General features: G+C 35.2%; 1 protein-coding gene across 5 annotated transcripts in view; it reads left to right on the forward strand.

Annotated features, from left to right (window-relative positions):
* The window catches only part of LOC148948272 (potassium voltage-gated channel subfamily KQT member 1-like), a 420,960-nt gene extending 401,684 nt beyond the window's left edge, over positions 1 to 19,276 (forward strand). For all 5 annotated transcript variants that reach the window (XM_089093855.1, XM_089093854.1, XM_089093858.1 and 2 more), the window contains 2 exons: positions 1,244 to 1,398; positions 18,915 to 19,276. In XM_089093855.1, the coding sequence (XP_088949981.1) occupies positions 1,244 to 1,398; positions 18,915 to 19,012 (253 nt within the window). In that variant the 3' untranslated portion in view covers positions 19,013 to 19,276. The remainder of the gene's footprint in view (positions 1 to 1,243; positions 1,399 to 18,914) is intronic.
* The last annotated feature ends 6,064 nt before the right edge of the window (positions 19,277 to 25,340 follow it).

Consider the following 25,340-nt stretch of genomic DNA (forward strand, 5'->3'; position numbering starts at 1 on the left):
AAGTGTCAGGATGAAAAATTTCAGTGTGAGTCTTGACAGTTGACACCTTCGAAATGAGAGACTTTTTTGTTTTGATGTATTGAAGCTAAAAAGTCCAGCAACTAACCACTTCTGAATTTTTCCCAATTTGATTTGACGTTTTTATGGGGTTTGCTGGGATCTTTGTCCTTTGTTATGGAGATAATTATCGTCGTACCATCAACAAAGTGGTGATTTTGTACCGTAAATTTACCCCCTAGGTCGCTTATGACACCAGGAAAAGAGTTGACCCAAGAACACTTCCTTGGGATGCTCTTTCCAACACTGAATGTTCTGGATCATAACATTGTGTTAAATTGAGAAAATTTTCCTTAAAAGAGTGCTCAAATTTGAGCCATATGACACCTGCGATTTGTGGCTAATTTGTGGCTCAACTTTTTGGTGCTAAAGTTTATTCGAGGTTGTGGTCTATAGGGACAAATAGTTGTGAGGGAGTCCAGCTGTGTAAGGGGGATCTTTCTGAATTTTAGTGGTTTATGAATTGATTCTCATTGTGATTGAAAGCTGGAGAGATGAATTATGCAGGACCATGAAATAAATATTGTACAAGGTCAAATGAAAGATCACTAATTAGGATTCCAAGCATGCAATCCATGGTTCTAGAACAATCATTGGCAATTAACAAAGGTCTTAAATCTACTTGTTGCAATCTATCTGCAGTGATTAGAAAACTCAATTGCTCAATTACTCAATGCAGCAAATTTATATCAGAAAAAACCTGCCAATCATAAAAAAAGAAACGTACAACTTATTATAGCATAATTTTTAAGGGAAAGGAAAAGAAACGAAAATCTAAATCCCAACCTTAATGAAAGAGAACTTTTTTTAATCTTTTACTTTTTTTTTACTATTTTTAATTTATTTTCCAGTACAGAACTGAAAAGAGACATTCTCACCTTAAAAGAAAGAATTTTTTTGGTGTTTTTACTTCTTTTTTTTACTATTCTCACTTTAATTTCTACTATAGATATAAAAAACCGAACTTCCACCGTAAAAGAAAAGAATTTGTATTTTTTTACTTTGTTTTTTACTATTTTCAATTTATTTTCTACTATAGGAAATAAAAAGCCAAATTTCCACCTTAGAAAGAAAACTTTTTATTTTTACTTTATTTTTTTGTATCATTTTTAATTTATTTTTATACTATAGGAAATGAAAACCTAAATTCCCTCCGTAAAAGAAAGAAAATATTTTATTTTTTTAGGCCATCACCATTTCGCTCAGTAGCAAATCGGTTCTCAGCTTTTGAAAATCCTTCTACTATTTCTGCCGATGAAAATACTCCCCTTATTAGTGGGTCCAGTGGAGGCTGTGATGAACGATCAAGTGAAGCTAGTCATATGGCCGATTCAATATCAGGTAAATTACATTAATAACTAACTGCTCCTCCCCTTACTGAAACAACCCACTTATTTGTGAATAGACACATTTTGCTTGGCTTTTCTTTATCGTCCGGCCCAAAATACAATAGATACTAATGTAAATGAATAAACAAATCTTAAAACAGGTGATGCTTAAATTGAATATGCAAATCAAGCTTAAAACGAACAAAAATCACTACAAACAAGAGTTTGGGTATCGTCTCCTTCTCTCACAGTAAAAGTCTAAAACCTACTGCGTCATGGCGCTTTACTGAAAACGAATTGTATTACCAATATTATCTTTTATACTTAATATTGAAAACAAACATGAAAATTACAGTAAAACTTTGAACTAATGAGGTTTCAGCAATTAATATCATTATACATCAAATATTCAGTTTAATTTTTTTAAATTGTTCAAGGCACCTAAAATTGTCCCCTTCCTTAACTGTAAGCACCTAAAGCCTAATGCGTCATTGGCGCTTCACTGAAAATGATGTGTATTACAAATGTTTTCTTTCCCAGTTCTTACGGCATTGAAAATAAAAAAAAATTACAGTGAAATAAAATCTTTAATTGATGGATCTTTAAACGATTAATATCATTACATATCAAATGTTCAATTTGACTTTGTTTATACAAGACTGCTCAAGACACATATAGTTTTCAGTAAAGCGCCATGACGCAGTAGGTTTTAGACTTTTACATTGAGTGAAGGAGGAGATACCCAAATTCTTGTTTGCAGTGATTTTTGTTCGTCTCAAGCTTGATTTGTAGATTCTATTTAAGTTTCACCCGTTTTAAGATTTATTTATTCATTTACATTAGTATCTATGGTATGTTTGTTTGCATTGATTCTTTATTTAATTAAATAAAAAAAACACGTTTTTTTAACTGAAAGTAAGGAACGACGTTAAAACTTAAAACGAACAGAAATTATTCCGTATATGAAGGGGGCTGTCCCCTACTCAACGCCTCGCTCTTTACGCTAAAGTTTTTTTATTGTTTAAAAAAATAGAGTTTTCTCAAAAGAGAAGCCAATACGTTAGTAATCCCTGAAATAAACCTTGAACCACTTTCCCAGTCATCTAATCAAACACACGAAAACCCCCTTAGGTCTCAAAGGGTGTCTGCAAGAAATGCCTTAATTAAAATCCAAAATCAAACGACATAGTTTTCCAACTTATTTAATTGCAGGTTCGTGTTATTTTTTCGAGTGAAAGAATTGATTCCTTTCATTTATCAGTTGCTCGCTAGTATCCGTCGATGGCAGTTCATGTTTTTTTGGATTTTGTGCAAATCGCGGATATTGGCGAATAACTCGCTTTTATGATTGTTAGGTAGTTGGTTTTAATTCTTTTAATTTTTGGCTTTTATTAATACATCGTTTCGTTTCGCGCTGAAGAAGAGAGGCGTTTGTCCTCTTGAAATATTCGCTTTGTTTTTTTCAGTATCGTCATTTGGCCTATAAAAACCCCATTTTTGCTCGTTTTTCTTTGTTTATGGTATGTTTGAACTATTTTTAAAAAAATGGCCATCTCGAAATTTTAATCGGACGGATTCGGAGAAAAAAGGGCGTGGGGGGGGGTTCTTTTGACTCTTTAAAATAGACTAGAACTTCCCATTTTCAATCAAAATAAGCCCTCTCAGAAGTGTATACGAGCATCCCTTCTATAATAACCATATATGCACCCAGGGCATAACTTACAAAGCCTATCCCCGGGAACTGGGGGGTTTTGTCGACCCTGGAGTTTTAATATCTGATGTTTTAAACTGTTTTTAACAAAATGGCTGCCTCATAATTTTTATTCGATGGGTTTGGGGAAAAAGGGCGCAGGGGGGGGGGGGCTAATTGCCCTCTGATCTCTTTTTACTCTTTAAAATGAACTAGAACTTTCCATTTTCAATCAAATGAGCCCTCTCTGAAGTTTATACGAGCATCCCTTCTAAAAGAACCGCCTTAAAATGGCCGCCTTAAAATTTTTGTCGGATGAGTTTGGGGAAGAAAAAGGCGTGGAGGGGGGAAGGGCTAGTTACCCTCCGATTTCTTTTGACTCTGAGAAATTAAACTAGAACTTTTAATTTTAAATCAAATGAGTCCTCTCTGAAGTTTATACGAGCATCCCTTTCATAAGAACCATATACGGCCCCAGGACATAACTTACTACGCCTGTATCCCCGGGACCTGTTGGTTGTGTCAACACCGGAGTTTTTTTATCTAACCTTTGAACTATTTTAAAATATGGTTATCTCAAAATTTGTGTCTAATGGATTTGCGGGTTAAGGGCGTAGGGATGGGGCTAGTTGCCCTCCGATCTCTTTTGACTCTTAAAAATTGAACTAGAACTTTCAATTTCCGTTCAAATGAGCCCTCTCTGAAGTTTATACGAGTATCCCTTCTATAAGAACAACATATGTCACCAGGGTATAACTTGCCGCACCTGCCCACGGGCCCTGGGGGGGTTGTATCGACACCGGAATTTTTACTATCTGATTTTTGAACTATTTATAACAACATGACTATCTCAAAATTTTTATCGGATGAATTTGGGGGAAAAAAGGCTTGGGGGGATAGTTGCCCTCTGATCTCTTTTGACTGTTAAAAACTGAAATAGAACTTTCAATTTCCAATCAAATGAGCCCTTTCTGAAGTTTATACGAGCATCCCTTCCATAACAGCTATATATGCCCACCGGGTATAGCTTACTTCGGGCCCTGAAGGATTGTGCCGACCCCGGAGTTTTATTTAAATGGTCTTTGAACCATTTTGAAAAATGGCTATCTCAAAGTTCTTATCGGATGAGTTTGAGGAAAATAGAGCGTGGAGGGGTTGCTGGTTGTTCTCCGATCTCTTTTGACTGTTTAATTTCCAATAAAATGAGCCCTTTATGAAGTTTATACGAGCATCCCTTTAATAAGAACCATATACGCCCCCAGGAAAACACATACAACCCCTGTCCCCTGGGCCCCGGGTTCTGTCGACACCGAAGTTTTAGTTGTCTAATTTTTGAACAATTTTAAATAAATGGCTGTCTCAACATTTATAGTGGATGGGTTTGGGAAAAGAGGGCATGGCGGGGGAAGGGAGGCTAGCTGCCCTTCAATCTCTTGACTCTTAAAATGTGAACTAGAACTTTCAATTTCCAATCAAATAAGCCCTCTATGAAGTTTATACGAGCATCCCTTTCATAAGAACCCTATGTGCCTTAAGGGCATAAAATAGAACGCCGTCCCCCAGGCTCCGGGGGGGGGGTCTATTGACACCGGAGTTTTTCTTATCCGACCTTTGAACTATTTTAAAAAAATATCTATATCAAAATTTTCAACAGATGGATTTGGAAAAAGAAGGCGAGGGGGGCTAGATGCCCTCGGATCTGTTTTGACTCTTAAAAAGTAAACCCGAACTTTCATTTTCCAATCAAATAATCCCCCTTTGAAGTTTATACGAGCATTCCTTTCATAAGAAAGGGATGCTCCCGGGCCCTGGGGGGTTGTGTTGACACCTGAGTTTTTTTTTATCTGACCTTTGAACAATTTTTACCAAAATGGCTATCTCAAAACTTTTATCGGATACATTTGGGGAAAAAGGGGCGTGAGGAGGGGGGGTAGTTGCCCTCCAATCTCTTTTGATCCTCAAAAACTGCATTAGAACTTTCAATTTACAATCAAATGAGCCCTCTTTGTCGACCCCGGAGTTTTCGTTGTATGGTCTTTGAACTATTTTTAAAAAAAATCTCCAGCTCAAAGTTCTTATCAGATGAGTTTGAGAAAAAAAGGGCGTGGAGGGGGCTGGGCTAGGTGCCCTCCAATCTCTTTTGACTCTTAAAAAGTGAACTATAACTTTCGATTACCAATCAAATGAGCCCTCTTTGAAATTTATACGAGTATTCCTTCCATAAGAACCATATATGCCACCACGGTATAACTTGCAGCGGTTGCTCCCCGGCCCTGGGGGGTAGTGTCGACATCGAAGTTTTTGTTTTATGATCTTCGAACTATATTTTAACAAAATGGCTATCTCAAAATTTTTATCGGATACATTTGGGAAAAACGGGCCTGGGGGCTGGTTACCCTCCGATAGCTTTAGACTCTTAAAAAGTGAACTAGAAATTTCAATTTCCAATCAAATTAACCCTCTCTGAAGTTTATACGAGCATTCCTTCCATAAGAACCATATGTGACCCCAGGAAATAACTTACAAGGCTTGCTAGAGTTTTTGCTACAAAATCATTGAACTATTTTTAACAAAATGGCAATCTCAAAAATTTTATCCGATGCGTTTGGGAAAAAGGGCGTGGGGGGCTAGTTGCCGTCTAATCACTTTTCACTCTTAAAAAGGACTAGAACTCTCGATTTCCAATTGAATGTAACCCCTTTGAAGTTTATACGACGACCCCTTCAGTATCAAGTGCCTCTGGAAAAAAACAATAATGATAAACCAATAATAATAAAATTTTGGAGTCATGTGGCCTTTACTATAGGCAACGCTATAGCGTTGGCTCTGATAGGCCGAACAAGAGACTTGAATGAAGTTAAAAAAAAAATTGGAGGATCGTTTAGGGGGAAGTTTCTACGAATAAGTCCAACTAATTTCGAAGGTTTGCTCACGGTGGATTCGTAGTGGTTGATGAATTTTAGCTCACTGTCTATTATCATTCCGAGGTCACGCTGAATAGATGTTTTTGGTGTCGGCCTTCATTTCCTACTTTGTCATCCAATTGGCTATCTTGTTCAAGTCGGTCTGAAGTTCTTGAATATCATTTGGGCATTTGATAGGTCTAAAAAGCTTTGAAAAGAAACATAAATTTCTTTTCGCAATAAGCTTTTAGTTTTAAGATGAACCAAAATAATAGTTACCATTCCGGAATTAGTGTCAAATGGCGAATTTTTTTCACAAAGCAGTTCTTTTCTAAACGGGTTTTTTGATCATTGGTCACTATGGGCTGTGTTTTGGTCTTTATTAGGTTGCATCTACTGCTGCAGCCTTGATTAAGAGCTGATATAAAAAAAACTGAGTTGGAATGCTGTGAAGCACTATCGTCAAATAGAAATAAAATTACACTGATATGTACTACAGGATTCTCTGGAATCACAGGTAATGAATGGGCAGAAGCAGCAGTTAAGGCTGGGACATCGCTTACACACTGTGGACCTTGATCGTTCATCGCCGTCTCTAAGATGCTGAAATCTGACAATAATGAGACAGAGCTGTAGAGGGATGATCCAAATTGGCATAGAAGGAAGAGATGTAAGAAAACAAAGGAAGTGCCTCGGAAGTTTAACTAACCTCTTTTACGCCATAATAGGTCTGAAATATGAATGGTTACTGAAGCCATTACAGATGCTGAGAATTTTGGAATCATATAACCTTCATAGCCTGGATGTCTATGTATTGGATGTCAAGCTGGAGGGCATAGTTAGATTGTAGTGTCCGACTACTGTTAAAATTTATGGTAAGGAGGGGAATTTCAAAACTGCCCGCCCCCCTCTGAAGTAGTTTTTTTGGTGTAGAGGCAATGAGCCTTTGTAATCTGAGCCTGGGCTCGGCGAGCAGACCTATAGTAATAATAAGAATAATGATCTATTTGGTTTTTAATCAATCAATCATCAATCATTTTATTAATACTAAAACACTATTACAAACGTAAGGAAAAATTATTTGGCCCAAGAAGCTTGGCTTGTTGTGGGCCATACAACACAATAATAAAGCACTAAAAGAACCATAAATATTACCCTAAATCAAACAGCATATATGAAATAAAGATTAAAAAGAATAAACACTAGCATACAAAAAAAAAAAAAAAATATTATAATAATAACGATAAATAAAGGAAAAACACAAAAAGGAGAAACACTAGGAAAAGATAAAACAGGGAAAATGAACGAAGGAGAGAGAGCAATTACTAAACTGGAAAGACCCAACGAAAAACTGTCTTTGCAGACAGAAATAACGGGACATCCGGTGGGATGGAATTCCATAATTGAATTGATTTATAAACAGGAGACCTCTAGGCTACTGTAGATGAACATCTGGGTAAAATAAGTCTACGAGAAGAACTACGTAAAAAAGTAGAGCACTTACCTGAGCCTGTCCGTGAAAAAAATTGCTGCAGAGGTGGTTGAAGTGTACCTAGAAAAGCAGAATGCGCTAAATAAAGATTACTTTTACCCACAATACGATCCAGCGGAGCTATTCCAGTATCATTATAAAGATCAGAGGAAGGGTAAAGCCGAGAGAGAAGAAAAGTAGCCTTCACTACCCTGTTTTGGGCTCTTTGAAGTGAGCAGAGAAGAGATTCATTAGTATTAACCCAGACAGAGCAGCAATAACAAAGGCAAGGAAATATAAAAGCATAATAAAGAGAAAGCATAACACCTGGGGGAAGAAATGAGTAAACTTGCTGCAACATCGAAGACAGACGGAGGATGAGGGAACGGGTGTGAGTAATATATCATTTAAAAGAAAGAAAACTGTCAAGATACACACCAAGAAATTTCACCATATGTAGCTTGCGGTACAATATCGTTTCCATAAGTCAGGATGATTGGCTCCCTTACGTCTCTCTTAAGGTCACAGATAAGACCTTAACCATTCTAGTGGGACTCCATGTACTCCAAATAAAGATAGTTTAGACAAAAGAATAGAGTGATCAACCATATCAAAGGCCTTTGAAAAGTCAAGAAATAGATCCAAGACACACAATACCTTGTCCAGATTAACACGCACAAACTCTGTTGCATCTGAAAGTGCATATGAGGTGGAGAAAGTGGGACGAAAACCATACTGATCGTTAGTTATGAGAGAGTTTCCTGCAGTCGCATTAATACTAAATACAAATGAAGAGAGTCTACGATACACTACCCTTTCAACAACCTTAGAGATGACAGGAAGAAGAGATATAGGTCTATAATTTGAAATTAGAGATGAATCACCTTTTTTATGCAAAGGTAAGACATTAGCAACTTTAAATAAATGAGGGAAAACACCAGAAGAAAGAGAGAGGTTAGTTATGTGTGAGATGGGGTTAGAAACAAACTGACCAATTTTCTTAAGAATAATATTACTCAAACCAAAACCATCAACTGAACGGCTACTTGGAAGCTGGAAAATAATACTATAAATTCCAATATCACTGCATGGGGATAGGAAAAATGACTTTTCTGCTAGGGGAAAACTACTTACTCTGCTCTTGGGTTGAATGGGAACCGAAGGAAGAGTGGTGAAATACGAATTGAATGCGTTTGCTGAAGAATTTTTATCCACATTAGATCCATCAGCATTCCTGTAATAACATGGGGGGGGGGACTGTTTTAGTTTCTTGCAAGAAATAGCATAATTTACAACAGGCCAAACCTTTCGTAAGTTCCCCTTACACTCATGAATTCAACGCGAAAAATAAAGCTTTTTGGCTGCACGTACTGAAGAAATAAGTAAATTTTTATAATGTTTATACTTCAAAAGATCATCCTGTGTTTTACTTTTACATACAACGATGAACAGAGACGCCTTCATATGTGTAGCATTGATCAGACCTTTGGACATCCATGGGCATTTGGGTATAGAATTCCTTGGTCTCTTCCTAAGAGGAAAATGCTTATCCAACAGAGCTCAAATACGACACACAAATAAACTTGTTGCACATTCAACATCATTAGCTTCAAGAACACTAGACCAATCATTACTCTGAAGACTAAGAGTTAAATTAGAGATTTCATTATCGGTAAAATTTTTAAAAGAAGACTCACCTTGCTCATTCACAACAATCTCAGTTTTAGGCACAAAAAGTGATAGATAAATAGGGAAGCGATCAGACAGATCAGTGAAAACAAAACCAGAAGTAAACTTCAATTTAGGAGAATGAGAAATGAAAATATTATCTATCAAAGTGGTAGAATTTTTTTGTAGGATCAACACGAGAAGAAAAAAAAATTGAATGAAGTAGCCTAGAAGAAGAAAGCACATCAAAGAGATGGTCTCATTCATCACTTGATCCAACATTTAACATATTACAATTAAAATCTCCCAAAACACAAATACGTTTTTTAGAGAAAGTCCCCACACCAGAAAGCTGATCAAGCAAATCACAGAACAGATGTGTTGGAAAAGGAGGGGGCTTATAAAACAAACAAACAGTATCACATGCAAACTGGCTCTTCAGATCAATGACAAGAAAATAAACAGTCCTACTATTAGACACTACTGAAGTAAACAAGGATTCAAGGTCATACAGTCTACTAAATTTAATATCAGATTTTATAAATAAAGAAATGCCCCCTGATCACTTTGTTACCATTCTAGGGACGTGAATAGCAATATAACCATGCATATCATAAGCTGTTAAATTTTCACTATCAGATAACCATGCTTCTGTTAATCCAATTACATCAAAAGGGCAAGAATTATCAGACCACAAATATGATTTCAGACTATCCCAGTTACCTCGTATCCCACGTACATTCAAAGAAAATACATTAAACCAACGATTTAAAGAGAGAGAAGGCATGATTTTATCACAAAAATCAATAGTAGTGTGATAGTTGCCACTAGAATTAACCATAGATTCAAGAAGAGGGTCAAGTGTGTAGGCCTCTTGTTTGCCAGCACTACTTGGTTGCTCAAAGATAACTGATTTAAGAGTAGAAGAACTCAAAAGAAAAGAAAAATCACCCAGATTTACCACATATAACAAATGCACACAATATCTATACAAATGAACGAAATATCCAGCAAGCCGGCTCAAATAGCAGAGGGTATATTGAAACTAAAACGATGAAACTTATAGGCAAAAACGAAAAGAGAGAAAAAGAAAAAAAACTGCAAGACAAAGAAGAATAACAAGCTACAAAGCTCAAAAAATAAAATAATAACAAATAATTACAAGGACAAAGGCAAAAACAAAATAAAGAAAAAGGCAAAACAATAAAGAAGCAAACAGAGGAAAGACTTATCAACGGTTTATGCAATTCACTTAAAAGAATAATGTAAATCAACATAAATGCAAGCATAAGTAAAACCATTAAATCATGAATAGAGTTAAAAAAAACAACAACAAAGAAACAGAGCTAAAAGGGGGAAAATGTTTTATTTCAGTCCAGGGAGGGGCTTGGATGGGCTGTAGTTGACTGATGGAGAGCATCAACTTGAGATGCCTCTTTAACAGTAATCACTTTACCATCAGAAAGCTGGGTAAGTTTTTCTCCTCCACTAGACCATTTAGAGCTCTTCCCAAGCTTTGATTTAGCATAATTAAGTAGCTGAAGTCTGGGCTTTGTAAGTGACTCAGAAAAAAAGACACCACTACCTTGCAAACTTTTCTTTTCTCTAAGAATAAGCTGCTGCATTGGACTACAAATTTCAACAACAAGTGGGCGAGATTTCAAACCTGAGCTTTGTTTTCCAATCCTTCTAACAGAAACTATGTCATTCTTAGTCAAAGGAATACCAGGAAATTTAGCACTGCAAGATTCAAGAAATTTGCTTTCAGAAGCTTCTGGATAAGGGTCTTCTTTGAAACCAAATAGGATCAGCTGTGAAATTTTCATTTGGTCAAACTGATCACTCAGACAATTCACATTGAGTTGAATTGATTTCAGAGATTTTTGCAGCTCTGACAAACCTGAGTCAAGCAAATGAAGAGATGATTCAAGCTTTGACATCCTCAAATCATATTGTTTTAGTGATTTTTCCACAAGTACATCAAGATCCATTTTAAGACTATTGTATACCTCTTGTCTAATGATCACTAATCCCATTTACATATCCCATGTCACTAATCACTAAATCCATGTCGTATTTACATCATAGGAGGTAAGAGAAAGTCAATAATGGGTTAGGTACGTAGAATTGTCCATGCCATTACAAAATTCGATATTGTGTATAATTCTACAGAAATTTTATAAAAACTTAATACCATAATGTTGCTAAATTATTCAACTGCAGAAGTTATTTATGTATTTATGGACGGTGACATTTTGCTTGACTTTCAGTGACAAAGTTGTATCTTCTTTATTACCCCCTTTTTAGAGGCATGCTTGCTTTAAATTAGCTAAGGGGAAACTATGTGTTGTACAACAAAGATTTCAGTATCGCTACCTCAAAGACAACCAAAATTTAACATTTTGAATTATTTTATATAACTATACAAAAATTATGTATAGTCAATTCCAAAATGTTGTTGAAGGGCTGAGCATTACCCAATTTTTTGGGACCGACTGGCAAACGCAGCCTTCTGCTAGTTGTAGATAACTTGGTAATACGATACACGTTTCAGAAATACCTAGGACTAATAGTGTATATATTTACATAAATAACGAAAACACACTATCTTTCCATCGCGTAAATGAAGTAAATAAGAACCAGAAATTGCCCATTTTCCTTTTTTTGTTCATATAATTGTAAACATACCTAAATAAATTTTCATAGCATTAGAAAGTAATTATTAAAACTTAAGCCCCTAATGTTTTTTTTCTTATCCCCCTCTCGATGACAAGGACAATGGAATTTTATTGTTTCCAATAGTAATATTTAACGTTTTCTCTCGCGTCCCATCTGTGACAAAGTTATATTAATGTAAAATGTTTTTATTTCTAAAATACAAATCTTTGTCGTAGTTTGTTCAATAAAAAAACAAGAAGAGTCCTTGTTGCCGGGTGATTTATGAAAATCACATATTTAATTCTAAGCTTTTCATTAATCATTGTTTTTTACCCAATGTTGCCAAGCACCTGTCATATGGAACGAATTTTATTTCGATTTACATTATGATATATAATTAAAAGAATGAATAGGATCTATCTTGCCAGGTTTTGTTTGTCTGTTTGTTTTTTTGTGGGTGCTATTTTATCGCAATACACATAAGATTTCGATAAATCTGATTTTTAAGAGCTATAAATTCTACTTTTTGTTGAATTTCTGAAAATAAGCTCTGTCTATTTAACTGCAGTAATATTTCTCTGAATTACCTTTTCTGCCTTTTTTTATTCAAACCTTAACAAATGTTGATACTAGGTTTTGCTATATAGTTATTTAAAAAAAAAGATTTGATGATATTACCGTAATTTTTTGTTGGTGACTGGTAATCTGGAAAACGCGAAGTTAAATTGCAAATCTTCATTTTTTTTAAGTGATTTGGCGAAGCCCCTATACCCGCATATGGAGTTAGTATTGATTCTTTTACATAAGAATACATATTTTGGTATGTTACATAATACTTTAAGAGATCTTTTTTCTTCGGGATTTTTTCAAGTCATGTTTTTTCTTTCAAAGCGTTTTTTCTTTCAAGGCGTTTTTTTCTTTCAAGGCGTTTTCTTCTAAGACGTTTCAAGGGATTTAAAGACGGTTTCCAAAAGTTTTTCAAGATTTCTTTAGTTCTTACGTAATTGGGAATGTTTACCGGTAATACGGATGAGACATTCTAACGTGACATGTTTCATCAGGGCCCATGGGGGATTCCCGGTTGAAACTGTGGAGGACACGCATATGGGTGTTGCGTAATACTTTTTGAGCATTCATTTTCTTTCAACATGTTTTTCTGAGGGAACCTTTATATTGCAATAGTTTTTGTCTCCATTAGGGCTCGAAAGGCCATTTACATCCAATAGAATGGAGCCTTAGCCGGATCGACTATGAACACCTTTCTAGTACTTTGGTTCGGGTAATGCATTCTAAGAAAAAACCAATCCCACCCAAGGAGAACCCCCTCTTCACGCAAACTATAATGAGAAAATGATTTCCAACCCTTTTACACCTGAGAGCACAAGAAATCCCAATCATACTGATTTTCGCACCACTAGAAACACCTGTCTATTACAGCGTTATTTATTTTATAATTGGACCTAGCCAGGTTAAGTCACATAGTAGGTGTTATGTAGCATTGGTTTTAGATATTCCATTACATAAATGATTAGGTATTGAAGATTTGTTATGGAACAAATCTAAAAAAAACACAGGCTTTTGTGCACATAAAGCTTATTGATAAAAAACGCTATAGAATCATGAAATCACAGAAAAAGCAGTTAAAACTCAACAAACGGGAAAACAAAGCGTGAAAAAGCTTATAAACGATAAAATATAAGCAAAATATCGTGAAATCACAGAAAAAGCAGTTAAAACTCAACAAATGGAAAGACAATACGTAAAAAAACGTATAAAGCATAAAATATAAGCAAAAAGAACCATGCAATAACAGAAAAAGCAGTTAAAACGCAACAAATGGAAAAATAAAACGTGACAAGTTTCACTAACAAAACCGGTTTCACGATTAGGAAAATCAATATACAATTTTTACCAAAAGAAAAAATCAACATGCAGCAAGTTTCACGAAGAGAAAAATCGACATACAATAGGCTTCATGAAGACGAAGTCAAAATATAGCAAGTTTTTCAATGACATAAATCAATACATGTTAAGTTTCTTGAGGAAATAATTCACATGCAAAAAGTTTCATGAACAAAAATCAGCATGTATCATTTTTCTCCAAGAAAAACAAAATATCTGGAAAATGTCTTAGGAATGATGAGGGGGTGCCAGATGGCCAGTCATAGTGTCGCATCGGTGGTGTACATCACGTTGTGGTTGGGGCGCAAAAAACAGGATCCGTTGGTCTTTAAGCATAATTTCATCATGAAAATATCTGAAAAAATGCCTTTTGAATGATTAAGGGTGCCAGAGGATGCCGTGTGCCATCCATTGTGTGACACGGTGACGTGGATTGACATGGTGTAACTTTGCGGGTTGAGTGGTGAAAACATTAACCAATGGATTTAATGCATGATTTTTAACAAGAAATTATCTGAAAAATTTCTTAGAAATGATTAGGTGCTGTCATAAGGTGCCATGGACCAGTCATAGTGTGACACAGATTGATAATAGTCGGAAAATAACAGCAACAAAAAAAATTTCCATTGGGGTATTCAAGCGTTGGAAAAACGCTTAAATGATCATGGCTGTTGTCGCAGGGTGCCACCATTCAGCCAATTTTCGTAAAACCATTGAAAGTTAGGAGGAGGGATGTTCTGAAATTATTTTAAATTTCAAGTGGCGTCAACTACCTTGGACTCTCACATTCTAACAATGAAATGGTAAGTCCCGTTGTTCAGGTAAAAACAGTGTTCAATTTTAGATTTATAAGCTTATTTTTTGATGGAAAACCGTTGAAAATGTCCTAGGGTGATGACGGATGCCATGTGGAAGGCAGGGTGGCATCTGTGTAATGTTGTGGTGGTGTGAGGTGTTTTGGGGGGCATCATGAAAGGGTTGGCCTGCGGAACATGAATCAATGGATTGAATGCATGGTTTTAAACAAGAAACTCTGAAAATGTCTTGGGAATGATGAAGTGGTGTCAGAGGGTGCCACGGACCAGTCATAGTGTGTCACAGGTTGGGAATTGTTGGAAAATAATAGCAACAAAAAAAATAAAACAATATATCCATTGGGGTGTTCAACCGTTAAAAAAACATTTAAATGATGATGACGGGTGTCGCAGGATGCCATCATGCAGTCAATTTTTATAAACCATTGGAAATAAGGAGAAGGATCGTTCAAGTAATGCTTTAAATTCTAAGTGGCATGAATTGCCTTGGACTATAACATTCTAACAATTAAATTCTACGTCCCGTTGTTCAAATAAAAATGGTGTTCAATTTTAGATTTATAAGCTTATTTTTTGTGGAAAAAGGTTGAAAATGTCCTAGGGTGATAATGGATGCCACATGGATGGCAGGGGCTCAGCTGCGTAATGCCGGGGTGGTGTGAGGTGTTTTGGGTGGGGATCAGGAAAGGGTTGGCATGCAAAAACATGAAGCAATTGATCGAATGCATTATTTTCAACAAGAAATGTCTAAAAATGTCCTGAGAATGATGAGGTGATGTCAGATGGTGCCACAGAACAGTCATAGTGTGGCACAGGTTGGGAATTGTTGGAGAATAATAACAACAACAACAACAAAAATATATCTATTGGGGCATTCAACTGTTAGAAAAACGCTTAAATAATGATAACGGGTGTCGCAGGTTGAAGCCATGCAGTCAACTCTTATAAACCATTGGAAATAAGAAGAAGGATCATTTACGAAATTTTTAAATTTTAAGTGACGTGAATTACCCTGGACTATCACATTCTGACAATGAAATGCCATGTTCCGCTGTTCAAATAAAAACAGTGCTCAAGTTAAGATTTATAGGCTTATTTTTTTTGGAGGGAGGGGGGGTTAAGAATGTCTTAGGGGTGATGACAGATGCCACATGGATGGCAGGGTGCAGCTGCGTAATGGCATGGTGGTGTAAGGTGTTCTGGGAGGCATCATGATAGGGTTAACCTGCGAAATCATGAAGCAATGGATTCAATGCATGATTTTTAACAAGAAATGTCTTGAAATGTCTTGAAAGGAATGATAATATGTATCATAAAGTAATAAATTTTGTATTTATAAAAAAGCCTGAATTTTTTAAATACAAACTAAGTCTGAAATTGGTTGCTAGGAACCCCAGATTTCTTTAGTTCACGCTTGTTTTTGCCTACATTTTATCCTATATCAGGTTTTTCACGTTTTGTTTTTTTTATTTGTTGAGCTTTAACTGCTTTTTCTGTGGCTTCATGATTCTTTTTGCTTATATTTTATCCTTTATAATCTTTTTCGGGTTTTTTTTCCATTTGTTGAATTTTAACTGCTTTTTCTGTGATTTTAAGATTTAATAGCGTTTTTGTATCAATTAGTTTTGTATGTACAAAAGCCTGTGTTTTTTTAGATTTCCTTTCCCATGAAAAAAATATCATGACTTTCGAGTCCTAATGGGGACAAAAATCATTGAAATATAAGGGTTCCCTGAGAAAAACCTGTTGAAAGAAAACGAAATCTCAAAAAGTACTTCGTAACACCGACATGCGTGTCCTCCTCAGTTACAACCGGAGATTCTCCATGGGCCCTGAAGAAACAAGTCACGTTAAAATGTTTCATCCGTATCACCGGTAAACATTCCCCATTATGTAAGAACTAAAAAAAATTGAAAAACGTCTTGGAAAAACATCTTCAAATTTCTTGAAACGTCTTGGAAAAAAAAACATCTTGGAAAAAACGCATTTAAAGAAACAAACACCCTGAAACAAAACAACACCTTGAAAGAAAAAAAAACACCTTGAAAAAAATCCCCAAAAAACAAGATCTCTTAAAGTATTATGTAACATCCCACGTGTGCACCATCATTACGCAGCTTTATGTGTATGCTGCCATTACATAACACCCACGTATGAGCTGCCCTTACGTAACAGCCACGCGAGCAGTGTCATTACCTAACATCCATGTGATCTCCTCCTCAGTTACAAGCGGGGCTCTTCACGGGCCCCCAAGTCTGGCATGTCACTTGAGATTGCGTTATTTCCAATAAATCTACCAAGTCACGTAAGATTAGGTCACCCCCAATATATCTATCATGGCACACAAGATTGCGTCACTCTTCAACTCCAGTTAGGTAGCAACAAAAAGTAGATATTCCCTGTGACGTTAAAAAATCCTGCCGACCGTTTAAAACAAGGGATATCACAGGAATCCAGGGATGTCATGGGAATGGCGGGGTAGGGATGTCACAGGAAGCATTATGCTGTTTGTACTATAGTGATCAAAATACTTAAAACAGAATTTTGATATCAATTGACATATCAAAAGAATTGGCTTTATATGCTGATTCCAAATATACAAAATATTTTAAGCTTAGTGTTACCCATCAAAGGCAACAAGCCTGAGAAAATTTGCCTGATTGTCGAAAGAGGAGAGAAACACCTCTAAAAGTCAAAGAATCTTAATGAAATGACACCATCAGATTCAGCGTATCAGATAACCCTGTTGTAGAGGTTTCAAGCTCCTATCTGCAAAAAGTGGAATTTTGTATTTTTTTTTTGCCAGAAGAAAGATCCAGAGTTGTGACAAAGAGTCAAACTTTTGCAAAGAGCGAGGTGTTGAAGAGGGAAGAGGTATAAGTACCTGTATACCCATAATCAAGTGAATATCAACACTTTCGCCGTTTCGGTCACTCTTGCGACCTAACACCGAGGTTACAAATCTCAGAAAATTGTTGAGATCGACTAAGGTTAAGTAATTTAATGCCTCTGTTCCTTAATGATCCACGAATGATCATTATTAAAATATTTGAAACATCAATAACTATAGTCAACATACACGATGTTGAATTAAAAGCGAAGAAAAAGAAAGGAAATAGGGAAAAAAAAGGAAAAAACAACGACCGGAATAATTTTCAGTCCGTAAATGAGAATACAAAACGAAACATTTTGGAAAACACCTCCACCAAGTCATCTTTTCTGTTGAAAAAAAAGAAAAAAGAAGAAGAACTAATCGCTCAAGCTACCAAAAAAAACACTGAAAACAGACAAAAAAAAATACCATAAAAACAGTATTCCGTATAAGAACTAAATCAGGGCGCTGTTTTGGAAAAAACTAGGTCTTGAGACCCATCTACAGACCTTCAATGACAAAAATTTTAATTGGAACGATTTTGATTTCAGCAAGGGGCAGCACGAAGATACAGAGGAATGTATTATATGAGTTATTAATTAAATTCAATCAGCTATTAACACTGTAAGGAATACAAAATATATTGAATAAGTGATTTAATCATTGATAACATTCTACTGATTAAATTACTTAATTGCTTATTTGATCACATCAAAATATTGAATTATTAAAAAAACGTTCCCAAAATAATTTTGAATCGATACAGCAGAGCTATAAAAAAAATTTTGAAGACGAGGGATCATCTTTCTTAATTATAAATTTTGAATGAGTTTTTCTTTTATTATCTGGCTTATCTGGCAATTGACCAAAATTATAAAATTTTCTCAAAACTTGTTGTGGCTTCTTACCTTTTTTTTTATTTTTACGTGAAACTATTGTATCATGGATATGAACATTGCACCACGTAGTATTTTTTTTTTTTTTTTTTTTTTTTTTTTTTTGAAGGGTTTATTTACCCAATTCAAATATTGACAGGCTATCTTCCGAGTAAGATAGTAAGTCATTTTATAGCTCAGATTCTTTTAAAATCACAATAACATTGATCATTTTAAGATCATTTAAATTTTAATATATTATAATACCATTTTATCGCTGAAATTCAGTTTAACCATCCACAGCATTACATTTTTGGAAGTCATTAAGCATTTTTCTAGATTAGATGTTGAGAATGATTCCCCTTGAATGGATTGCTTAGGAAATTAAAGTTTTTGTTGTTATTAAGACAATTTTTCAGAATAGTTAATTTATATAAAATTTTAACCCCTCTCTTCTAAACTGATAGTTGACGAGAGCTATTATATGAAGCAAATATCGTTTTTTTTCTTGATTATTTATTGCTAAATAGAGAAATTGGGAAAAACAGACATAGTTCGTTACTTTTTGCATGGATAAATTGATGTTGGACAAGAATGTTTTTTTTTGTTTTTAAATTAATTTCAGTCTTTAAGTTTTATTTATATAAAATAAAAAGCTACATCTTGTCTCCTCAGGTGTTACCGAAGAACCAGAACCCTCGAGGCAATTACTAGGCCAATCCACCACTGCATCAGCAAAGATGAAGATTGTCATTAGTTCACCGGATGGATAGTTCAAAAATACTTGAAGTTGGTCCTATTCCTCGCTTTTCAAATTAATTGGACTTAATTCAACTTGCTACCAAACTGACCTGGATGAAATCGTGCAATAAAAAAGATGGAATTACATCTGGTCTTTTTATTAGAAAATTAATCAGATAGCACTAAAAAAAACAATTCAAAACTCTCGCGTTCTATGGTGATATTTATTATCTGAATTATTTTGTTATCACAGTTGTTTGTTATTTCATTATTCCTAGCAAAATACACAGGCTTCATCAACAAAGCAGATACTGTTTTTGAAAATTTTAGGTTTTAAATTGTAATCCAATGTTGCTTTGTTAAATTTTTAAACAGTAAAAAGAATATTTCATTATTCCTAGCAAAACGTAGAGGCATCACTAATCTAAGTGATATTTTATCTGAATTCTTTAAGTCATAAATAACTTTATGTTATATATGCTCTTTAAAGTGACGAGGCGTTAAAAATAATACCTCGATCTTCAAGGGATTTCAGTTTGATTTTTTTTCTGAATCTTAGTGAAAATTTTCGTTTTTAAAATTTTGAGTTTTTTTCAATTTTTCTTTGTTATCAGAAGGATTTATAATTTCATTATTCCTAGCAAAATACACAGGCTTTATCAACATAACAAGTATTATGCCTGAAATCGTTAGTTTACAACTAGCTTCAGGCACATTTTCTTCCAAGTGACATTTTTTTACTATTTAGCAGCTCCATCAATAATGATGATAAGCCCCTAGTTTTGTTTTCCACATTTTATTTTGTTTTCAGCTTTGATATATTTGGTGTACCTTCGCCTATATGTTCCAAGGCAGGGGTTACCTCTGTTGGGAGCTTATTCAAGGTGGCGATGGATCGGCGGTGCGAAGCTCCTTTTTAGTCATTCATGCTGGGGTGTACTAGGATATTGCGCCTTCGCCTAAATGTTCCAAGGGAGGTTATTCCAGGGGGCAACGGATCGTTGGGCGAAGCTCCTTTTTAGGCATTCCTGGTGGTGTATACCCTTCTCAAGGTAGTTATTCTGGGCTGTGTTTTGACGAGGTGCCCTTAAAGCCTTTGTTTTTTCAGGAAAGAGCTTCAAATTTTGCGTGAATAACTTTAAAAGATAATTCCTCAAGGAAAGCGACATAAGACGTAAGGCACAAAAGCTACTTAAGTTAAACGAACTTGGCTTCCTCACTTTTATTTTTGTAAGGGAGAACTAGGCAGATTTTGAATTCTTTGGCTGGCTCAAAATTTAACGAAGCAACAACAAGTAAATGCAACAAGGAGTAAAAAAGGCAGAACTATTTGGCTGCTCTGTCTGAAAGAAGTTCCGGTCACAAGCGCCCTTAGCTGGACATTAGTTTCCAGCCATCATCACCATGAACCAATCAGGGTTACTTTTAAAATAGGAAGCAAATTGTGATTGGTCGTTAGGGATTAATGCGATATGCTGAAGTAGCACGTCATAAATAGAAACTAATGAAATAGAGTACACTGACAAAACCAGAAGTATAAAGCACGATAATATGTTGTTTCTCTTGGGTACATATATTACACAAGTGCTCATCTTGAATTACGCACAATTATATGGGATCAAATAAATCACATACCAAAGAGAAGACAAACCACCAAACAAAACTAAAACTACTAAAAAAGAGAGACAACAGGGTATAGCGCAAATCCTTGCGCAGAATTAAGCGTTATTCTGATAAAAAAATAAATTAATACCAAGACATATACAAGACAAACGAACAAAAAGACAACACTTAGAAACTGAAACTTGTGAATAACCTGAGGGTTAAGTACAAGAAAAACCCCTTAACCTTAAGAATAAATTAAAGAGCTTTTAGCCTCCTCCTTCCAGCTTAGTAACCCTTGGAACTTACCTAGTGTTTATTAAATCTTATATATAAGAAGATTGAAACTAGAGGACAATACAATATTCCATCCCTGGTGTATTCTCTGACGTTTATACGAAAGGGGGACGCTATTCCTGTTTTTAGCCACTTTTGCATTTCTCAACCCGTGCTAATATTATATAAAGGTGGCCCTGATGTTTTACAGGGTGGCTAGGGAAGAAAGGGGAAATAAATTGCTAGATTAAAAATTTCAATCTCTTTCGTCCCAATAGGTTGATTTTTCTCTAGAAGAGTTTAAGTTAATCATAGTTCTAAAGAGCATTAACTACTTTTTCAAGTTATAAACATATGAGCTTGGTTTAGTTTATACAACTAATTTGAGGTCTAATAAAAAGGTTATTCCTAGTTTCCGAGAAACGGTAATTTGATGCAAAGAAATTTAATTAACTTGGTACCCAAGTCTTGTCTAATTATTTGAGAGCAACACTTGCGATTAGAAGTATCGATAGCCTAGAACTAACTTAATCCTTTTTTCGGTAAACATTCGCAGATTTAACATCAGAGACACACTATATTAAACAACAACCGACCTAGAAGAGGCATTAGATGTATTCAAAATAAATAGAAATAGAAATATTTCCTTTTATTTTATTTTATAATAAATATCAGTTGTCACTGGATTCCTAGTACCCATCTTACCAAACGCCTCAGTTATAACACGCTACCAAATCTTAGCCCTGATAAAAAGGGGCAATCTTACAACTGGTGTCAGTGGTACTCAAGCTCAGTGCAACTTTCGCTTAAGGGGAGGAGGATTAATAAAAATTTCAAATTTTGGTAAAATTAGTTCTCTATTCCTCCCAAGAAGGTGTGTGGTCAGTTTTTCCAAACCTATTAGAGACAGAAAAGTTTGAAAAAGTGTTCATTAAAGAAAAATTTTAAATAACTTGACTTAAAAGGAAGTTTAGACAGCCTTTTAACTTCCTAAAAATCCTTTCTGTCTTCTCTTTTTCTTTCTCTTTGTTACAAGTTCTAGTATCCATACCGTCTATAATTTACTTAGATATGGCTATAGGTCAATTATATTTAAGTGTGTGTAATCATAATACTAAACTTGTGGGTTAATTTAAATCGAGGTACTGAGCAAATTCTCATACAATTTATAAATAGACTTATTTTAGCGACTAAAACTATATAAGGGGTCAAAACGTTTCCCACACTAAGAGTTGAAAAAAATAGACCAATCATGAGTTCAATTGAAAACAAAATTAAAGAGTTAGGAATTGCACTACGACAAGCGCAAAAGGAGAGAATAAGAGCGGAAGAGAGTGCACAAGCTAAAATAAACGCTCTAAAAGAGCAATATGGAGATGCCCCCGTCACGAGTAGGCTTCAAAACCTATTTGTGGAGCAAGCACCTCCCATCTCGTTCCTGACATATCCAAATGAAATCCATTCGTGGATTACGACCCTTAAACAAATACAAAGGAGTTTAGAAAAAAAATGACATTGCTTTGATTAATCAAGGTATTTGCTATACAAGGGGAGAAATCCAAAGATTTGCAGTGAGCTTAGACATTTCTAAAATCAGAGATTTAGACAGTTTAGAAAAACTTCTAAAAGAAGCCTTTTTACATGAAAAACCAGCCGCACAAAAACTACAAGAACTCCTAACCGAGAAACAAAGGCCATCTGAGTTAGTTCACCAATTCTACTCCCGGATCAGGGGAAAGGCATAGATTATGCCAAAAATTCTCCTGGTATAAGAGCAGATGGTATTACAATTAGTATTTTTAGAAGTGGCATGCTCCTTTCCATTGGAAGAAGAGTACTAGAAAGAACAATCTAAGGCCTCAGACGACCAGGATGAATTATTAGCACTAACAAAAAGATTCAAATCAATTGATTTAATGTATAGGGACTTCTCAGATATGTCTTTGGGAGCAGCAGTAGTAGACTCAAGAGACAAGAATTCCACTAGAGAACAAGGAGTTAACTCCAGAGTAGAGTTTAAAAACAACGGAAATAATTAACTACGAAGGAAGAAAATTTTTTAATTGTGGGAAGCCCGGACACTTAAGATTGGATTGCAAAATCAAGAATTGTACAAATTGCGGAAAATCTGGACATTACCGAAGGAATTGTTGGCAAAAGTCAGCGTGTATAAGATGCCAAAAATTCGGGCATAGTGCAGACAAATGTATGTGCCAAAATCCTATTGGAAAAAAAACTAATCGGGCAAAACTTAGAGGAGGTAAGTCCCAAGCCTGAAAACAAAATAAAAAACCCTCCTTCGAATCTAGATGAAAGTATTCCTTTCCGTTTATGTGTACTGCTTAAATAGCAGACCAAATTTTTGTAAAATGTTTTCTGGATAGTGGATGTCAAAGAAGCTTATTAAAGGATGAAATATTTCAATTTTTCCAGTAGATGTTCGTAGACGCCTCAAACCATCCTCCCAAATCGTGAAATCTTTAAGTGGAGAGACTTTACCACTAATAGGGGAAATAAATGTAGCATTCTGCATTGCAGATGAGGCAAAACGAAATGAAAGATTATTTTGGAAATTTTTGGTCGTCCCCGAATTGAAATTCGACGTAATCATAGAATATGATATTCTAAACAAATTAGATTGTACATTAAATTTAAGATATAATAAAATTTCTTGAGGGAACACATGTAAGGAGGAAATAAATTCCCTTGCGTTTTTTCACTGAAGAAATTTCACTGAAGGGTTGGCATATATAGCAAAACAAACCTGTATTCAGGCCAGCTGCTTTAAAATCATTAAGGCCAAGTTGTCGAATCTTTCAGAACCCTTTGTAGCTCATGGTGACTCTATAATATTTACACCGAATATTGAGACGCAATTAAACATATCCCCGTCACTATGTAAAACTTATAAAAATTCAGTAAAAATAGTTTATTTTAATACTAGCGATGAACCTCTTAACTTACAACGAGGCAAAACCATTGGTTCATGTGAGGTAACAAACAATAATTATTTAAGGGATACGACTCTCTTAGCAGCAGGATTAATAGAAAATAAAGAGGAATCCCTTTCTATAGAGGATGATAAAATAATATGGGAAGACAGTGAATTTTTGAAGAGAATTAAAACCGGCCCGTTAAGTTCAGAAAGTAAAAACAAACAGTAGAGACAGTCTTGTTAAAACTGAAACGAACTTTTGCAACTGGACCTATTAAATGTGTTAAACAATTCCCTTTGCCATTTTTAATGACAAAATGTTTACAAAAACACATTAACGAAATGGTAAGAGTAGGAATAATTGAAATGAGACGTTCCGAGCATACAGCTCCAATATTTTGCATAGGAAAACCCGGAAAGGATGGGAAAATCCCACCAAAAAACTTATGGGATGAAAGCAACAGCCAGTTTCTCATAGATTTAAGGGCAATAAAAAAAGCGATAAAAGACTCACAGTGGGGTACTCGAAGAATTTCAGAAGTCATCCCTGATATATCTTATAAAACCAATTTTATTTCAACAATTGATGAAATATTGATAGAAATGGGTTTAGTCACTATAACTTGGCTGAAGAAAGCCAAAATCATTTTTGTTTTTCGAAGTTTTCGGGGATTTCTTATGTATTTAAACGCGAACCACAAGGGTCAGTTTTGTCGCACCGCGCTTTTGTTGAATTTTTAAATCAGGTCTATGGACCCGAATTTTCTTAATTTTTGTCAAGTCATGTAGATGACTTGACAATACATACTTCAGTGAACTTTGGAGAACATTTGAAACATATAGAACTAACTATAAAACAGGCCATAAAATTTAATCTAAGGCTTAATATTGATAAATCCCAATTTTTTTCAGAAGAATGTAACTTGTTAGGGTTTCGAGTCTCCACGAAAGAAGTGAAACCACAAGCCCAAACATTAGAAGCTATAAAGAAATTAGAACCATTGAGTGACGTTTAGGAATTAGGCCATTCCTAGGCTTAACAGGTTATTGCAGAGGTTTCTATCATAATTACGCAAAATTAGCCGACCTTTAATTCGACTAACTAGAAAAAACGTTCCATTTATCTTCGGCCCAGAACAAAGCGTAGCCTTTGAGAAATTAAAGACAGAATTATTAAATCCAAATAGTATTTTTATAGAATTTACTGATAAAGACAAAGAATTTTACCTTGTCACGGACGCACCGGAAAAAAGAATTGCTTCAATTTTAATGCAACAATGCGAAACAACCGATAGATTTCGAATAGTGGTGAGATATTCAAAGGTTCTTAGTGGTGCAGCCTCTAGGTTTGATAACCACCACAGATAACTTTTTGCCTTAGTGCAAAGTTTAAAACACTTCCAAAAGGGATATTTATGGGCCGCGAGAACTCATATATTTGTAGATTGCGCTGCTCTCACGTATCTTAAGAGAGCCAAAGATCTTCACTCTAAATTATATAGAATTGCGGTTTTCTCAGACAACGATTTATGTACTTATCATCACAT

This window comes from Artemia sp. Qi Xiang Cuo, chromosome 9, assembly GCF_049724085.1.
Source record: "Artemia sp. Qi Xiang Cuo chromosome 9, ASM4972408v1, whole genome shotgun sequence".
NCBI classification, from domain to species: domain Eukaryota; kingdom Metazoa; phylum Arthropoda; class Branchiopoda; order Anostraca; family Artemiidae; genus Artemia; species Artemia sp. Qi Xiang Cuo.